The sequence below is a fragment of the Botrytis sinoallii genome, assembly GCF_014898435.1.
Source record: "Botrytis sinoallii strain Bc 23 chromosome Unknown BSIN_023, whole genome shotgun sequence".
Classification (NCBI taxonomy): Eukaryota; Fungi; Ascomycota; class Leotiomycetes; order Helotiales; family Sclerotiniaceae; genus Botrytis; species Botrytis sinoallii.
This window is the reverse complement of record NW_024066050.1, coordinates 197,586-216,623: the sequence shown is the minus strand read 5'-3', so window position 1 is coordinate 216,623 and position 19,038 is coordinate 197,586. Positions and strand designations below refer to the sequence as shown.

The window sequence follows — 19,038 nt, the reverse complement described above, 5'->3', positions numbered from 1 at the left end:
TATCGTAGAATTGGATGTATATATTTGAGTAGATACCTATTGATAAAAGGTGCAAGCAAGCAAGTGAGATTTACATATAGAGAATGTAATCGGAGAAGTCTAAATTTGATTCCTTGGCTGATAGCCTACCTATGAGTATTGAAGTGAGCCTTCGTAATAAATCATATACCCCCCCTTTCCCATGATATCTAACGCTATCCCATCCCATCCCATCCCGTCATTATGACATTTGAATTCTTTACATTATCTCAATCTTTCAGCACATTCCATTCTATCCAATACATCATTCCCAACTAACATTGACGGATAATCTCTCTCCTCCCCTCAAATCCTGGTAGTCCCAGTCCCCTCGGGTTTCCCTTACAACACCTCATAAACGCCACTCTCGCCGCCGCATCCCATCCTATTTCAATATTCCTACACCTAGTCTCCTCAGCCAATGATGCTCCCCCTCTAACACTCTATCCACCTCAGGCCCCTCCTCTCTATATCCACCAATCTCTCCATAACTTTCCCCACCGCTCCAGAAAATCCTCTTACTTCCCTCCCACTCAAATAATCATACTTCCCCCTCTTCAACAACATCGAAACTGCAATTCGTCTTAAATCTCTATCTCGAATTTCCCATGCCACAACCATCGATGGAATCACAGTCGCGAGTTCAAAATCTCCGTTTTCCTCTAGCGTTTTTCTCCAACTTGGGGTTGAGCGTAGTATTTTAGCAATTTCTTTTAGCTCTTGTAATTGTGCTGAGAATCTTCCCTCGGCAACGTCAAGACTATTGAGGTGGTTAGATGAGGCGATAAGAATGTATCCGGAAAGCCAAATCATTCTTAACATATATGCCATTAACAAATCCGAATCTTTATCACAGTGAAATTTATCATTGGACTGGCATCTCTTTTGGCGGTCTTCGAAAAGAGGCGAGAAAGATCGATTCCAGCGTTCGTATTCCCTTAATGTTCTTTTCTCCTCCTCAAATCTAGGATCAATATCAAAGAATAATCCATTATCGCGAATATGGTTTTCCTGGCCATTATGATATGCTGAAAAATCATGTCGTTTAAGAGTCGAAGCCAACCACTCCATGCTTTTCACAATAACCCTTTCCAAATCATTCTTCGCCTCTGTAAGATTGGAAAATCGGCCCGGCATCAATTCAATATCTGGTTCTCCTAGACTTGTCCTTCTTTGATGTTCTGGTTTTGCATCCGCGTATCGTAAGATTCGGGATTCCAGACGACTAAAGCATTTCAAACAAGCAGTTTCCGACATCGATCCGAGACGGCCACCTTGGGGGATATATGTCCTGACTACCCACTCACGAAGTGCTCTTAGTCCCAAGTACATAGTCGAGACTCTTTCATGGCTGATGACCTCGTTACCGCTGGCCAACATATTAGAAAGTAGATGGGTAATGAGTGTTGTTCTACTTTCCACGTCTATATCAATGATTCCTGCGCCTATTCCCAGGCCCTCCGAAAATGGCACAGTTCTCTTTTTCGTCAAACATTTCGTATTGCAATATTCGTGGTAAGTAGCCATGTGTCTAAAGGTTCCTATATGAACTCCCCGATTTTTCGGTCGTAAATCGAGAGATCCAATCATGTGTACAGCATCAAAAACGAGCGACGAAGATTGACATCCAGAGAATATGAGACCCCACCAAACTTCAAACTGACCTGAACCTCCCGTAATCTCTTTCACAAAATTTCGGAAACATGCTTCGGCACTTTGATCCCTCCATGTCGAGGGTGGAGAAACGGAAGATTCTGGCCGTGATAAGATAGAAGAGGTCGTGGAAGCCACAGAGGTGGGAGAAGTAGCGGGACTTATGGGCAGATATCCAGTTCTTGGTATCAGCGTTCGTGGCGCGATGTTGGTTCCAACAGTGGGCTTCACACTGGATCTCTGAAGGTAAGCGTAACCTTCGCATTTATGTCCAAATCGTACACATCGCATACAACCTGGTTTTGCCTCATCGCATTTGACTCTCCTCGATCTGAAATATGCTCAGTATATCGCCTTGAAAGGTATGAATAAATATGGTTTGGATGAGGGTGGCGGTGAACATACTTGCAAGTCAAACAACCAGTCTTGACCTTCGGTTTACTCGCACGAGAGCGTCTAACTTTGGGTTGTGATATCGGTGCAGTTGATGTTGGACATGTTTGTGGAAGAGCATATATCTGGTTTGCCATTGATACAACTTCCGGCCATCGATCAATATCGTATCATTAGCTTTGTGGTTGCTCGATTGTATTCTCGCAGCTTATTCACTCTGCTTATACATGACAAACATGAGCGTTGTAAAGCAACAAAAGTATGAAAGGATTTCGAACCATGAAAATCGAACTAATTTCAATCGGCGCACCCACATATATCATTCGATCCTGCGGCACACCATCTTCAAGCTGTGCTTCGTACACTAAGATGGGTGATATCCACCTTAGACCATGCTTGGCACATTCTCCACTCTTACCCTCCCTCCCGAGTTGATGGTTCCTCCCCAGTGTCCCCACAAGCGCTTACTGCTCAGGCTTCAGCTCCCCCCACCAATGAGCTTTCACTACCCCCACGTTGTGAATGACATATGATCCATTATTGAGTCTCTTCAGCCAGTAAAAGAGATTCTTTACCAACAAGATACGAGAGAAATGTCCTGTCAATCTTTCGAAAGGGTTAATCTCAGTGGGGGGAATTAAAAATGCCAATCATGCATCCTCGTAATAGCGACGAATAAGGAATAGAGGCGTGATGAAACGAACGAAAAAGGAATAAGGAATAAACGTGGTGGGTGGATACGGGGTGGGTCTGCACTGTAACCTTATTATTTCTGGCTGCAGTAGCTTGATTGCTTCAATTGCTTGCGTGTTAGCTGTTTGTAAAGTTGTGATACCTCAATGCATTATGGTAAGCACTACAATACCTTGCATTTGGCTATCGTAGCACTTTCTCTTACGAATGATGAATCTCGGTATTCGCACTTGAAATGCTTTCCGATAGCGATAGGAACGATTATATCAGAAAACAAACGCGGCAATCTACTTGAAACATTCGCTTTAACACCCCAGCTGTCAGCATGCGTAGTACATCCATTTGGTAAAGTCACAAACCAAATCTATGATGTGGTGTACAAGATGGTCAGATAATATCAAATACGAGAAGTAAAAGTATGCAACCAGCATGAAATGTTGAACGTTGAGGGCAAGTCGCGGCTCTTGGTGTTGAGAAGGGTGCTCAGCATTTTACGGAGCCTGACAATAAATTCGGATGGAATCGGATGCGCGTGCTAATTACTGGCGCTGAGGTTACATTACACACATTATCCCCGGTCATCGGGATTGATGGAAAATGAGTGACCGCAGCAGATTCCTTCCTTTTCTTTCGACAAGGGTTGTATTTGAGGTACGACACAACAAATGGTAGGACTGCCATACACAACCAAATGTTGGTTCTGAGGTGCGTTATTGAATCTTTGAATAATGAAGGCGGGGTTGAAGTTGAATGCGTCCCATTTGAACCAATATACTCAATTATCGTATGATAGCCTTCCAATCCCCCGTGGTTGACCAAGTTTTGCCGTTACTACAATGTAAGGCTATTGATTGACGCCTTTGAGGTGCCGAAGCGAACGCTGTAACGTCAAACAGAGGGGGTACTTGATGACAGGAGGCCTTTATTGGTAATGCAGCGCATTATGAAAAGGTAGGTGCTAATCCTCTTTCCTTTTTATGCTTCCTTCGGCAGATATAAAAAAATGATAATGGTTTGCGGAATAAGACAACTAGATATTTTTTCTTCGTGCGATCGTTGAATTGCTTGCAACATTAGTTGTCGTGGACGTAATCTAGGTACCGTCGACCTTAGCTCAGCCTACAATGTCGCCTCGTGGCGGGAGCTTTTATTTAAGTCTTAGATGTCCGCCGGGTACCGTCGTATTCGGTGGTGATTCCTATTGGTTAGCTTATGGTTAAAAATTCGAGGATCAAGAAAGCATCCTATAGGTGTGAAACATGGTTGAAGCAGACACAGAGTACTTGAGCTCTAGTGAGTGCCCATGAATTAAATGGACAGTTCACCACTACACTCCTGGAATCTTCCTTGATCTGTGTGGTTAGCATTTGTCCAACACATCGGATAGTTGTCTAGTCTGGATCAGTGAATGCACGTCCGAGGACGATGGGAATGGTAGATGAATGTTAAAGGGCCGCGATTAAAATGGCAGGCTGAGATGGATGCCCAAGGTTACACAAAATGTGGTGAGCTTTCTGACCAGCAAATGAGCAACGACACGTGATATGATGACGAGGTTCCTTAATGACAGGCTTTGTAATTGAACGTTTGTTGCGGTCAATTTTGACAATATTGCAGATAGAACTCGGATCGACGTTTGATTTGAAACTGACCTGCGTGTTTGACAATTTTCTTGAAGAAGTGATGTCAGATCTATATCAGAAACATGCTTCTTGTTGTCTCAATTGAACTCCCAAGTTCCGTTGTATGGCATATTATGGAGGCTAGTGTAGTTAAGTAATTGATATGATGACTTAGTCCAGCGTAAACTCTTATCTCCGAAGGCTCACACCTGAAGTCAATATTATAATTTGTTATGGAAGGTATTGCTAGTGGATCGAACGTGTAATTAGCCGTATGTTTACCAAAGTATTGTATTGTGGGATTGGATGTGACTATAGAACGGCCTGAACTTGTAGATTACGCAGCAGAGTGGAACTGGTTAAGACTCTTAGAGTTGCCGTTGCAAAGGAAATAGTCTCGGGTGCCGAGCAACTCACTCGAGTATTCTGTCTGATTACTACCACTGATTAGCCCTGAACTATTGTTCGCTTGAATTCTAGCAATTGAATCCACTTACCTACCAAAAACACGAACATATTACTGATTGCCGAAGGATCGAATGCTTGAAACATGTTTAAATACTTTGGCCAGGAATCGGGCCTTCAAGATTGTGTTAGAAAGCAAGGAGCCTCTGATGGGCATAGAATGGAATGGTACCCTGCATTGGAGGTGTTCGAAGGCTATCCATACCTACAAACAACTGTTTTTCGCGAATACTATCCAATATTTACTCACGGGCTAGCAGCCATCTATCGAGCATTGTTCTGCTCCAACGAGACCTTATTGGGTAGATAAATGCTGATTCGTAGCGCTGCAGAGGGTTCATTTATCATCGTAGAATGCAACTCAGTCAAGCATCTATAATGCTTCATGAACTGCCCTCTTTTCATTGCAATCACTCTTTGGCAAATTTCCACATATGGAGTTATCACCAACTAATAATTCATACACGCAGGGTATTGCGGTGATTAATTGGCAGGATCCTATGTCAGAACTGGATGTGATTGCGAACCGACTGCAGATGCATATGTTACCAATATCTCCGCCTGGCAGAAAGATGGAAATAGAGTTATCGACGCTCGACTTGACTGGTATCACATTAATCATTAATCATTAGTCTATCCTCTATTTAAGGTATTTCCAGCGCCCCTAGAAACATCATTAGTATCCATTCCCAAAACTGGAAGAAGCTTCAACTTACTTTGGATTATCCTCTGTAAATTCATCCCACCTTCTAGCCTTTTCGGTCTCCTCGTCCATTTTCTCGAAATCATCAGGATCAATCTCAGGTATAATACCACTTGCCTCTCCACCTCCTTCAATTATACCACCCCTCGCTCTCTCTTCTTCCAGATATTCATCTATCGTCATAGTCGGCAAATTATGCCCTGGTCTGAATACACCCTTTTGTAATGCTTGTCTACTTTCTAGTAGAGTAAATGGCCGTAATGGCTTTCCTCCAGTACTCAAGATTGGCCCTTTGTTATTTGTAGTAATATCTCTCATATCCAAGCGATCCGAGTATCCTGCGTCTGGTCCGCGCAGACCTCCTATTCGTTCCCTGTCATCCGGTTGCTGACCTTGGGGAACTTGTGGTCCCACAGGTGCCATAGCCAAGATCTCGAGTTCGCGGTTGATGGATTCGAGTGATTGAAAGGCATTATGCGAACACAAGGATAGTTTAGCAACTTCTAATTCGCGAATGGCATCTTCATCGTTTTGTAGATAGGCTGGATTCGCTGCCAGAAACTGAGATTGTTAGCATGTTGCACCAAATCAGAAGATTCGTTTGAGGGCTGCTCGGCATAGAATAACCCCAGCGTGAGCCGAAGACACATACATCCAGCTTCTTTTTAAGTTCCTTCTCCATCTTAAAATTTGCGATCTTTGCATTCCTTCTTGCAGTTGGATCTGTGGTGGAAATGGTTGAGAACGTAGATGGCGATTCTTGATATTCAGCATACAACTTCTTTTCTGCAGTAGATAGCATCTCATAATATCCTAGTTGAGTTAAAAATGCTTCATAACATTTTTTGGCCTCTTGCAAAATTACTTTTCGATCACTAGTATTTGTGGAAAGTCGTTGACCCAAATCTGCGATCCTGTAAGGAATGACCAAATATCTAAAGAGAATCATTAGCTTGCTGCCCTATCTTCATGCGTATGAACATACTGTATATCACTAGAATTGATATCTTCCAAAGTTTCGTTTGGGCTGAATAATGCAAGTCTATCTGCAAGCTGCCGACATTCTTGGTATGCAGTCAGCGCATTCGCAATATCTTCCTGATATTTTTCTGTATTTGTATCCCATGATGATTCAATAGCCAGTCTTTGGCGCTCTGCTGAATTGAAGAGGGTTTTGAGAGAACTATCTGCCATATTCAAAACAATTCGAAGGATATATGCGGGTTTGGGGGTCGGGAGATACCAGGTATATGATGAATAATTTGGGAGAGCGTCAGGGCAACAGTGTGATGTTGTGGTGGGGGATTAGCTGTGAAACCCAAAATTGCTGGAGAAATGCGGCCGCCTCCAGTGGATGACAGCAGACCGCCTTCCTGATTCACTCAGATTTGGCAGATCTATAATAAATTCTCCACAATAGGTAAGTGAATCTACTAGGTACCTAGCAGGCACCTAGGAGCCTAGGTAAACTCAAGATATAGCTTATTTAATAACAAAAACGAACTCACTTTCCTTATACAATTCTTCTCTAAATTTATATATCTTCATTATTTCCAAATCGGGAAAGATCTTTAGCATATTTCAGCCACTAGCAGGAGCACAAGCGAACGATGCCCCACAGATAATGAGAAACTTATCAGCAGCAAAAAGTCTTCATTGTTATTGTTGATCTTTTCGCATCAGATGAAACTCCAGTTGGGGGGAGGGGAAATTCACTTCTTCTCAATATCACAACCAGATAAAAAAATTCAATTTCTCTCACCTCTCAACACTCTGCAAATATCCATTGCATCTTGACAAACCTCTTTCTCATCCCTTAAAAGTGTATTTGCGCCTTTCCTGCCTCTTTTCCTTTCTCTTGTTCATCATTTCTACATTTTGACTTCTGCCTGCCAGTGTTGCACGGTAGACCTCATCCCACCCTGCAGCATGCGCTGGAAGAGGTGCATGAATGCAAAATCAAACCATTTTACACTAATTGTGTTTGCTTTTGGTATTAACAATGGAAACTAATGGAAATCGACAAGCAGGAAGAAAAGACATAACTCCTTCAGATCAAGAGGATCTTTTATCATTTGATGATATTGTTACTATCGATCCACCTAAAACCTTGTCTTCTTCCGTCGCCCAGTATACTTTTCGGGAAAATATACCTTCTGCACATGGCAATGGAAATGCTAAAGTAGATTTCAACAGTGGTTATCTCAAAAAGGCTTCCCTATCTTCAACAGGCAATCAAGGTGATGCCAAAAGTTCTCCCCCTCTTTCACCTGATAGCAATCTGGAATTTATCTTTGGACCTCCTCTAAGGAAGCCGGAGAGGCCACTCTTTAATAAATCTTCCCATTCATTTCAAGCTTCGAGTTTGTTTGCGCAACAATCTTTCACTAATCTAGGGCAAGGCCTCTCCGCACCAATTGCTAACACGACTATACCATTGCACGAAACAAGCTTACTAGAAGAGTCTTCAAGATCTTCGAGTCCTGATCTTATTCAATTCACTCCCCAAAGCAAAATTTGCCAAAAGAGGAAATTCCAAAAGCTAAAAACCTCCTCCAAATTCACGCCTCAAAACTGAATTTCGGTTCATCCGCCTTCTTATCATTGAATCCTTTCCCTTCTTCAAGCATACCCCGCACAAGAGGAAAGTTACAGGGAAATTGGGCTTCTTCTATCGAGAATCCAAGAACTCTTGACCCAAAGATACTCAAACCAGTTATCATCGGTACTCGCCCGGGTGAAGGCTTTCAAAAGGTTTCAAGAACAGACATGGCTCAAGCTGATACCTTCGATAAATCTTTTCTTGCTGGGACTGCGGATATGAAGTTGTCACCAGTTTCTCACCATGCGGATGTGGTTGCAACGACGGTCAGTTCTATGTATCTGGGCTCTCCGTACTGGCTAACTGGTCCTCAACAGGTCATCGACTCGATTACTACACAGCAAACCGCAATAGCCACTCGTAATCCAGCTCAAAGCTCTAAGATGACAGATCCTGAAATCCCTTTACTCCCCAGAATGGATGAGGCAGGTTCTCCCGTAATTCTACCATTAGACTCTGGAGACCAAATACCTTCTGGAAACTTTCCTTTACAGCTTGATCCATCATCTCCGGAGAAACATTCTGCGAGTGTATCCCCAATCAATCAAGTCCCTACACCATTTGCACTTGCTACGAGAACAACCGATGATGTTTTCGCAGAACTTAGGCGGCCTTTGCATCCTCAAGCGAGTCACAACCAGGTTTATAATAAAACTTCCTCTTCCCTTGATGATCTCAAATCGAACGATGAAATTCTAGATAATAACCAAGGTTCCAACCAGAAAGATCTGCCTGTTGTTGAAGAGGATGGGGAAGATGAAGAGGAAGAGGACACGAACCAAGCCATTCCCGATATCAAACGTATCTCAGCACGAAAACAAAAGAATGCTGCTATATTTGACGTTTTTCTCAAGGAGGCTACCAAACAGCCAAAGACAGAAAAGATTTCACATGCAAATGATGAAGCAATTCAGTCTACTCGGTGGTTGATAGACCAGGCAGAAAAACAGCATATTATAGAAAGTCCCAGGGACTATCAGCTTGAATTATTTGAGAAGGCAAAGAAACAGAATATTATAGCTGTGCTTGATACAGGTAAGCTTTTCTTTGACCGTTCTATTTTTACCAATCTGGCTAATATTTTTAGGGTCTGGCAAAACATTCATTGCAGTTCTCTTACTTCGGTGGATCATAGACCAAGAGCTTGAAGATAGAGCTATTGGCAAGTCTCATCGTGTTTCATTCTTCTTGGTACGTCTGACATGATACTTGATATATCAACACTAACATGTAAATAAGGTTGATTCCGTGACCCTTTGTCATCAACAACACTCGGTGCTCAGAAACAATCTCAATCAGCCAACAGACATGATCTGTGGGCTTACGGGAACTGATTTGTCCGATCACATAAAGTGGAAAAAACGAATGGATGCGAACATGGTCATTGTCTGCACCGCAGAAATTTTACGTCAATGCTTGCACCATTCGTTTGTTACAATGGGTCAGATAAATCTGCTCATTTTCGATGAAGCTCATCATGCAAAGAAAGATCATCCTTATGCCAGGATTATCAAGGATTTTTATCGCAATGACACGGGAAAAGATTTCACTCTGCCTAAGATATTCGGGATGACAGCATCACCTGTAGATGCTAGAGATAATGTCAAGAAAGCTGCAGAGGAACTTGAAGGTCTGTTACACAGTCAGATATGTACTGCGGAAGATCCCAGCTTGCTGCAATACTCAATCAAAGGCAAACCTGAAACTATTGCATATTATGATCCTTTGGGCCCGAAGTTTAATACTCCTCTATATCTTCAAATGCTCCCGCTTCTGAAGGATAATCCTATCTTTCGAAAGCCGTTTGTATTTGGGACAGAAGCTAGTAGGACTCTAGGATCTTGGTGTGTTGACCAGATCTGGACTTTTTGTCTTCAAGAAGAAGAGTCTAAGAAACTACAAGCAAAGACAGAGCAGGCGCATCATAAGAAAAGAGTCCCAGAGCCACTTGATGTGCTAGAGAAACGCAAGGAACAGCTTGAAGAAGCCAAGTCCATTGTCAAAAATCACATTTTCGAGCCACCCCACTTTGCATCAAGATTATCTGATGATCTCACAACAAAAGTCCACTATTCGAGCAATTTATCTACCAAAGTGGTTGCTCTCTTAAGTATTCTCAAAGATCGTTTCCAACGGCCCACCAATGACAAGTGTATTGTGTTTGTCAGAGAGAGATATACCGCACGCCTTCTAGCCTCACTTCTCTCCACACCTGAAGCCGGCACACCATTCTTGAAGGTTGCACCGCTGGTATGTAACTGATTCTATTCACTGAACATAACTCCTAACACTCTTACAGGTTGGTACTACGTCTGCTTCAGCCGGGGAAATGCATATCACTTTCAGATCGCAAACTCTTACCATGCATGATTTTCGCAATGGTAAGATCAACTGCCTTATCGCAACGTCAGTTGCTGAAGAAGGCCTCGATATTCCTGACTGTAATCTCGTTGTCAGATTTGATTTATACAATACAGTCATTCAGTACATTCAATCCAGAGGTCGTGCTAGGCATGTCAATTCAAGGTATTACCACATGGTAGAGAGCCACAACGAGGAACACATTGATACAATCAAAGAGGTTTTGAAGCATGAGAAAATGCTGAAGCTTTTCGCTTCTGCTCTTCCAGAAGATCGCAAATTGACCGGAAATAATTTCAATATGGACTATTTCCTCAAGAAGGAACGAGGCCATCGAATCTACCCTGTTCCAAATAGTGACGCAAAACTTACTTACAGAATGAGCTTAACGGTCCTATCCGCCTTCGTTGACTCGCTTCCTCGAGCCCCAGAGTCGGTTCTTCGGGTGGATTATGTCGTCACAACTGTCGATAAGCAATTTGTTTGCGAGGTCATCTTACCAGAGGAAGCACCCATACGTGGAGCAATTGGTCGACCAGCAACAACCAAACAAGTGGCCAAATGCTCCGCAGCCTTCGAGACGTGTGTGATTTTGCACAAGAAAGGGTATATCAACGACTACCTACTTTCTACATTCAAAAGATCGGCACACATGATGAGAAATGCACTTTTGGCTGTGGATGGAAAAAAGCGAGAAGCTTATGATATGCAGACTAAACCAACTTTATGGTCTTCCAAAGGGGATCAAGGCATATTTTATATGACTGTCTTGTCTCTTAAAACTCCAGATAGTCTTGACAGAGCATCTCAACCCTTGGGATTGTTGACAAGATGTCCCCTGCCTGATTTGCCAGAATTTGTTCTTCATTTTGGAGGAGGACGAAACTCTCCAGTCTCGTGCGTACCTCTCGCTTCCTCAATTACGCTCGAAGGAAACATGCTTGACCAGGTCAATATGTTCACCCTATGTTTATTCCAAGATGTGTTCAGTAAAGCCTACAAATCAGACCCCGATAGTATGCCCTACTTTATAGTTCCCATCAGCTGTTTGAACACCATTGTCGACTGGAAATCACAAATCCCAATGTCAATAATCGACTGGGAGACAGTTGCATATGTCCAAGACTTCGAGAACAAACAAGCTGATAAACCATGGGAGTACAAGCCATGGTTAGGGAAGCCCGATAATTATTTCAAAGACAAATTTATAACTGATCCCTTTGATGGATCGCGGAAATTATGGTCTGTTGGCATCACGAAGGAATACAAACCATTGGATCCAGTCCCACCAAACACGGCCCCCAGGAGGGGAGCTAGGAAGAATAATAGTAATATCATGGAGTATAGTTGTAGTCTCTGGGCAAAAGCTAGAACAAGACGAACTTTTGATGAAGAACAGCCTGTAGTTGAAGCAACCTACATTTCACTTCGGAGAAATTTGCTTGATGAGTTTGATGGAGGAGAGGTCGAGACATCAAAGAAGTGTTATGTTATTTTAGAACCGTTGAAGGTATCGCCTCTTCCAACTACCGTGGTTGCAATGGCTTATCTTTTGCCTGCAATTATTCATCGAGTAGAATCATATCTCATTGCTCTTGAAGCAACAGACTTGTTACATCTTGACATTCGTCCAGATCTTGCGCTAGAAGCTGTAACCAAGGATTCTGACAATTCTGGAGAGCATGGCGAGGAACAGACAAACTTTCAAAGAGGAATGGGCAATAATTATGAACGATTGGAGTTTCTTGGGGACTGCTTCTTGAAGATGGGAACATCAATATCTCTTTACGGTCTGAACCCTGATAGTGACGAATTCCGCTACCATGTTGATCGTATGTGTCTAATTTGCAACAAAAATCTGTTCAACACGGCTTTGAAACTGGAGCTTTACAAATACATTCGGTCAGCAGCATTCAACCGACGTGCCTGGTATCCTGAGGGCCCCGAGTTATTAAGAGGAAAGACAGCAACGGCACCAAATACCCATAAGCTCGGTGATAAGTCAGTCGCAGATGTTTGTGAGGCAATGATTGGCGCTGCTTTACTAAGTCATCACGAAAGCAAATCCATGGATAATGCAGTTCGTGCCGTTACCGAAGTCGTCAATAGTGATAACCATAATGCTGTTGTATGGTCTGATTATTACAAATTGTATGAGAAACCAAAGTGGCAAACTGCTGTAGCTACAGCTGCACAAATTGATATGGCAAGACAAATTGAGGTGAAACATCCATATCATTTTAAACACCCACGCCTGTTAAGATCAGCTTTCATCCATCCGGCATACTTGTTCATCTACGAGCAAATTCCTTGTTATCAACGTCTCGAATTTTTGGGTGACTCGCTACTCGATATGGCATGTGTCAACTTCCTTTTCCACAACCATCCAACAAAAGATCCTCAGTGGCTCACTGAGCACAAGATGGCTATGGTATCCAACCAGTTTCTTGGAGCTCTCTGTGTTAAATTGGGTTTTCACAAACATCTACTGACACTCGATTCTCAAGTTCAAAAAATGATTGCAGATTACTCCTCGGATATCAATGAAGCTCTCATTCAAGCCAAAGCAGACGCAAAGAGAGCCGGTAAAGAGGAAGATGATTATGCTCGTGATTATTGGATTGCCATTCGTCAACCTCCTAAATGTCTTCCCGATATAGTAGAAGCATTCATTGGTGCCATTTTTGTCGACTCTGAGTATAACTACGGTGAAGTTGAGAAGTTCTTTGAAATGCATATTAGATGGTACTTTGATGATATGAGTATCTATGATACCTATGCTAATAAGCACCCAACCACTTTCCTTACAAATTTCTTGCAAAAGAACATGGGATGTGAGGACTGGGCACCAGTCAGTAAGGAAGTACCTGGAGAGGATGGTAGAAAGAATGTTGTGGTTTGTGGGGTCATTGTGCACAATAAGGTGGTATCAACTGCCACTGCCGAAAGTATGAGATATGCTAGGGTAGGAGCAGCAAGGAAAGCCCTAGTGAAGTTGGAGGGGATGAGTGTCAGAGAATTCAGAGAGGAATATGGATGCGCATGTAACGGGGATGTTGTTGACGAAGAGGGCAATATCGAATTTGTTGAACGTGAAGACGGAATGGAGGGCATTAGCATGGGATATCGAGAAGAGGTTGTTGGCAATCTTTTGAAGGAAAATGAGGGTGGTTTGAATGGAGATGAAAAGGGGAATGAAGCTGCGGGACCGTTGAGAGCACAAAAACAAAAGTTACTGGAAATTTGAAGCATGGAATTACAGGCATGAAGAAACTGACGGAGAAATTTTCGATACTTCATTCACGACTTTAAGATCACGAATCAAGCACGGCACGATTTGGCATTTTGCTCGGAATGATGGGTAGACAGCATTGCGTTTCTCGCAATTCACGACATGACTTTCACGGCCATGACTTTTTACGGCCAGATGATTTCATAGATTTCTAGTGAGTGAGAGGTGACGACACGATGATATTCTAAAAGTTTCTCACTCACGAGTTTCATCTTTTTTGATTCAGCAAGGTTTCTTTGCTTGAAAGCATACTTACGTGTGATATCATCTACAGGGGACACAGCGGGGTTTTTTATCGATCACAATAAGATGCGATGTGGTGCAAAGTGATGGCGATTTCTCCTCACTTAGGTTAAATCATACATGCATGGATAATACATAGCTAGCTAGCTTTTTCTTCAATGATAGTTGAATAGCAAAAAGAAAAAGCTAAAGCTTCTCATCTATGTATTCGAGAAATGGTGATTTAGTTTTGACTGACTTGATGGTTTCATTATATGTGTATGTGATATCTAAGTAAATAATGAAGTGAAATCGGAATACAACGCCAAAATGCTATTAGTTCCATGACATGACATCCAAACTCCGATTTGAAATGCTCCAGCTTCGCTTTCTAAAACTGGTAAAATGGACATTATTTCGTCTAGTTGTAGTTTTTCGTTTCTCCTCTTGCTGAGTGTGGATGATAGTATGGTATGATGTGAACTCGGAATTCCGGAGAAGACTATCATCTCATCTCAGCTTTCGTCATATCTCCGACTTTCCAAGCCAATATGCATCCTCGTGCTTAAACCAGAACTCTCCTCAACCCCCCAACACCACCCAATACCCTCCTTCCACTAACCGCACATCTACCTGCGCCGCTTTCCCATTTTCCTTCTCTTGTTTCCCTATATTTCTCCTTTTCCTTCTCATCTTCTTTCTCACCACTCGCTACAACCTCTGCCCCTCCTTTCATAAATGTCTCTTGTAACTCATGTACCCCCTCGATCCAGCGATGAATGCAAGTATAACAGTATACATAACCCGTCTGACAAGCCGTTGGGGTGGTGATTTCTTGTAAGCAAATCGGACAGTTCTCTAGAGCCTCTGTGCTTGAGGAAGAAGGTGCGGGAACAACGTAGATTGGGAGGTTGGTAAGAGTCGAGATGGGTGGGTTTATGGGCTCCTCTGAGGATTTATCTTCTAGGGATGTTGGAGATGCGGCTTCCGGCTTTGATGAGGATGATGGTTTGGAGGGAGTAGTGGCTGGAGGTGTATACGAAATGATAGGCGGTGGTAGCTCCAATCCCTCCGTCGCTTTCTTTGACAATTGTCTCGCGAAATCACTCGCATGCCACCATTCCAGAAACTTGAGCGCAAAGATACTCGTTGGTAACAACAGCTTCAATCCAGCCCCTAATCTTCCCATCGCCAATCTCGGATCTAACAGACTTCTTATACCCAGGTTACCTCCTGGTGTCGTAGATGAGGGGGCATTTGCAAGGGCTTCAAATGCTTGGAAGTCTGCTTGACTTAATCTTCGGATGCGAGTGCCTATAAGCCAGAGAAAGGGGTCGGAATAAACTCCTGAGCCGGATTTTGAGTTGGAAAATAGGTAGCGCAAATTGAAGGCCAAGATGCTGAAATAATACGCGGCGTTGACGCTGGGATATACATTAGTAAGAAACCAGCGATAGTAATGGAGAAATCGTTGGCGGAGTGTAGGATTTGGTGGCATGCGGGTGTAATTTGCGCCCAGGAGGGCGCGAGGTGCATTTATTTCTGCGGACTCATCGAGGCGGCGTTTGAGATAGGGGATTCCGACCAAGACAGCGAGATTTTTCCATACGTCTTTTGTTGTAAGTTTTGTTGCTTCTCGTAGACTGGCGTTGGCGCCTTCGGCAGTCAATTTTAAGGAGCCTATTGCGGGGGGTAGGGCTCGTTCGCGTTTTAGAGAGTAGAAGTTCTCGACGAAGGAGGAGGAATAGGTTGATAGGTAGTGATGTTCGATTGCTAGGAAGAGAAGGGCGTGGAGTTCGTGGAAAGAATTGAGGATTGGAAGGAGGTGGCGTGGATGTCGATGGGTAGCGACAGTCAGGAGATAATGTAGCGAGGGAGGAAGTAGAGATGATAGTTGAGTTGAGGAGAGGAGTTCGAATAGGGAGGGTTTGTAGGGGTCGAGGGGTGGTTCTGAAGACATTATGGACGCGCGGTGAGATTTGCTGTGCGAGGTATTGGATGGCTACTTTGGGTCGTAGAAGCTGTAGTGAGCAGCTTGGATTGGAATGGCAAGCTTTGATACACAATGCTGATAGTTGTATTCGTGGTGTTCGTAAAAGTTCGTGTGAGAATTCAATCCTCAGCTTCGCGATTCGATTGTGATGAGCTTGTGCTTGATAGAGACGCCAATGTCGAAATTATCAGATGAATATTGAAAGATATTAAAATTGACACTATTTGTGTTTCATATGGCATAATAAATAACCGCAGACATTATAGATAGATATGAAAAAGGAGTTGAATGTTATAAGAATCTGTTAATAAGAAGCTGTCAAAGTATGAAGATATCGCGAGGCTGCAATGCCGAGGTTGAGAGGTGAAGTCCGTGATTACATAATATCTCATCACGTGCAATTTTATACTTCGCCAAGTTCGCCTAGCTTGACGAGGGAGCCCCGCAAATTTCTACTTTTGAAAAAAAAACCTGGGGTAGCTCATACTATTTCATGTACTATATGGAGCTAGTCTTCCTAGTCATGACCAGTTCATGACGAGAACAGTAAAATCTGGTTTCTCAACAATCAGGCTGGATTTATCATGGATATCTCAGATATTGCAATCATTCTGTGTGTTCATCCCATGCTTCATATTCCATTCATTCATTTATATGCTTGATCGGATCGAAATCTGAGGAATCAGTCTACAATTTGATAACAAATTGAAAAGTAAGTACACCAGAAAACTTAGAGTATCTGGATCTGCACCAATCAGTCAAATGGTCTATAGACTAGTAATGCTCCGGTGTGAACCGAACAGTCAAAAAATGGTACTATGAGGATTAGTCTTCTCTCAGCTTTCATGACGTGCGAGAATCTCCAAAACTTTTATTTTTCTCCGTATCATCCTTCCAAAATTATTCCAGTGAGTTCATACATTTTATCTATTCATACATTCATATACATTTACACATTCGCATATACTCATGCCTGTCTATACGGGTATTATATCAGTGTTTCCTATCACTTCACATTCCAAGATGTCTTCCTCTTATGGGATCTTCAGTTTCACAAACAATCGTAGTGAATCCTCAAACTTGACCTCTGCTCCTATCACAAAGAGAAGCGAACGCTTCACTTTTCTCAATCTTCCCAACGAAATTCTGCATACTACGTTCAAACGGCTTCTTAAGGAGGCCCAAGACAAAAGCTCAAGATTCTCTAACTATGGGATTCAAACGAGACATATCAACGATGCACTCAATGTGCTATCAATATCCAAGGATGTGCGAGCTACATGTTTGACAGAATTTTATCGAGAAACACTCATTCCGATTACACTGGAACTCGAGGAATCTGAATATCTAGGATACCCTGAGATATATGAATCGGAAGGAGGCTGGATAGCCACAGTAGAAGCGGCAGACTTCAATTTCGAAGCAATACCGGTCCAGGATGAGCATGAAGAAGACCCCGATCTGATTGAAAATAATCGACAGAGATTGGACAAGTTCTTAGTTCATCACGGCAGTCAAATCAGACGCATAAAGTTGAACGTTAGTGGCATTGGGGATCATGCTGCTCCAGTTTTATCTGGGGACGCGGACTCGTACAGACTGTTTGAAGGGAGAATCAAAAAGCTTGTTGAGCAATTGTTAGGAAAGGGGGAAGGGGAAACACGAAGAACGAGGAAAATACTCGAGCTTCGGTTATGTGTTCAACCAGACCGTGAATACCGCACACCAGAAGAAGAAGAAGACGAAGACGAAGACTACAATCGCTACAGATTTGAGTGCGCGTGCTTCAACATTCTAACGTCACTTCTCGAACCCTTGAGAGAGCATCTCGATTCAGAACAATGTGCGAAGTTGGATTGGAATGGGGTCTATGCTCTCAAGGCTACCGACATCAATTGCAGTATCTTTTCTTACGAGAGCATTTCATTTGTCAGGGAAATGATTGGTGATCTGACATTAGAAGAAGAGAACGCACGATGTCAGTGGGCAGATGAGCAATTGTCACGAAATGTCGACGTGAACAAAGATATCGTATCGTTGCCTGTAGAGAGAAATGAAGATCAATGGGTCAACTTCTGGAGGAATCACAGGGATGTAAATCCGTACCGTCTAGCCTGTATCAATTTTCTATATCCTAGGGGTATTTCTCAGGCGTACAGAACACATCCTGTAGATTCTGAATGGGTTCTAAAGATTCTAGAATCGTCTTCTTTCATATGGGACATTCATGAACTTCGACTCGTTTTTGATTTATTGCGTGAAAGGAAAAGAAAGCATTGTCTTGAAAACTAAATTGTCAATTCTATTCACTTTTGTACTTTGAAATTGGAACGGCGTTTATCTTTTTGTAGTTCTCAAAGTTGGATTTTGGTAACAGGAAGCATTCCAAGATTGAGCGTTGGAATATTTTTCACTTTACCATGTATATTTATGTTTTTTTTCGCGTAGAACTTACAGATATCAATAGCGGATGTCAATAGTAATGTAATAGATTGAACAACTATCCAAAAACCATGTCCTCCTGAACAAAAAATGAAGCCTATAACTATCAAGTATCATAATCCAGAGCGATTTTTAGGAAGATATTCTATACGTCATTCTTAAGACCCGGAAAATTATTATCAAATATTCCGACCTATGGAACTCACTTTATGTAAAACCGTACCGGATGATACCTAGGTAGTAAAAATTAACCTCAAAATTAGGGTTTGGCGTCAATAAGAGGTTCAACATTCCCTGCTCGATCTCTCAACAAATACAACAGACCTCAAGAACATGATTCGGCAAACATTTAAAAAGTCAGGCATGGCTTCGTTGTCATCGAATACCTTGATGCACTTTGATTTGTATTGAGATGCTATTTCACTCACTATCTGTTCACCCGGAGAATTTGACGAGCAGTGTCATCAAAACCACTTTCTTATGGATTAATTACAAAAACAATCCACTCGCTTAGATCAAAGCTATCCTGCTTCAAAATTGCGACCCCTTCATCTACTCGATTCCTCACAAACAATACAT

The 19,038-nt window shown here is 42.5% G+C and overlaps 5 protein-coding genes across 5 annotated transcripts; 2 read left to right on the top strand and 3 right to left on the bottom strand.

Annotated features, from left to right (window-relative positions):
- Positions 1-243: 243 nt before the first annotated feature.
- On the bottom strand, positions 244-2,453 carry EAF02_009973 (uncharacterized protein). The gene is made up of 2 exons (XM_038906021.1): positions 2,077-2,453; positions 244-2,002 (listed from the first exon to the last, which is right to left on the bottom strand). Exons 1-2 carry the CDS (start codon positions 2,199-2,201, stop codon positions 454-456), a joined length of 1,674 nt encoding a protein of 557 aa, XP_038754133.1. The 5' UTR covers positions 2,202-2,453; the 3' UTR covers positions 244-453.
- Positions 2,454-5,477: 3,024 nt separating this feature from the next.
- Positions 5,478-6,741, bottom strand: EAF02_009972 (uncharacterized protein; the record flags this gene model as incomplete). Its single annotated transcript, XM_038906020.1, has 4 exons — positions 5,478-5,508; positions 5,561-6,108; positions 6,200-6,482; positions 6,533-6,741. 4 exons carry the CDS (start codon positions 6,739-6,741, stop codon positions 5,478-5,480), a joined length of 1,071 nt encoding a protein of 356 aa, XP_038754132.1.
- Positions 6,742-7,549: 808 nt separating this feature from the next.
- On the top strand, positions 7,550-13,757 carry EAF02_009971 (uncharacterized protein; the record flags this gene model as incomplete). Its single annotated transcript, XM_038906019.1, has 6 exons — positions 7,550-8,027; positions 8,075-8,415; positions 8,467-9,184; positions 9,237-9,340; positions 9,389-10,399; positions 10,449-13,757. 6 exons carry the CDS (start codon positions 7,550-7,552, stop codon positions 13,755-13,757), a joined length of 5,961 nt encoding a protein of 1,986 aa, XP_038754131.1.
- An 832-nt stretch (positions 13,758-14,589) lies between these two features.
- EAF02_009970 (uncharacterized protein) lies at positions 14,590-15,984 on the bottom strand (the record flags this gene model as incomplete). Its single annotated transcript, XM_038906018.1, has 1 exon — positions 14,590-15,984. The coding sequence occupies one exon, from the start codon at positions 15,982-15,984 to the stop codon at positions 14,590-14,592; it is 1,395 nt and encodes a 464-aa protein (XP_038754130.1).
- A 1,056-nt stretch (positions 15,985-17,040) lies between these two features.
- Positions 17,041-18,309, top strand: EAF02_009969 (uncharacterized protein; the record flags this gene model as incomplete). The annotated part of the gene is made up of 1 exon (XM_038906017.1): positions 17,041-18,309. The coding sequence occupies one exon, from the start codon at positions 17,041-17,043 to the stop codon at positions 18,307-18,309; it is 1,269 nt and encodes a 422-aa protein (XP_038754129.1).
- Positions 18,310-19,038: the final 729 nt, after the last annotated feature.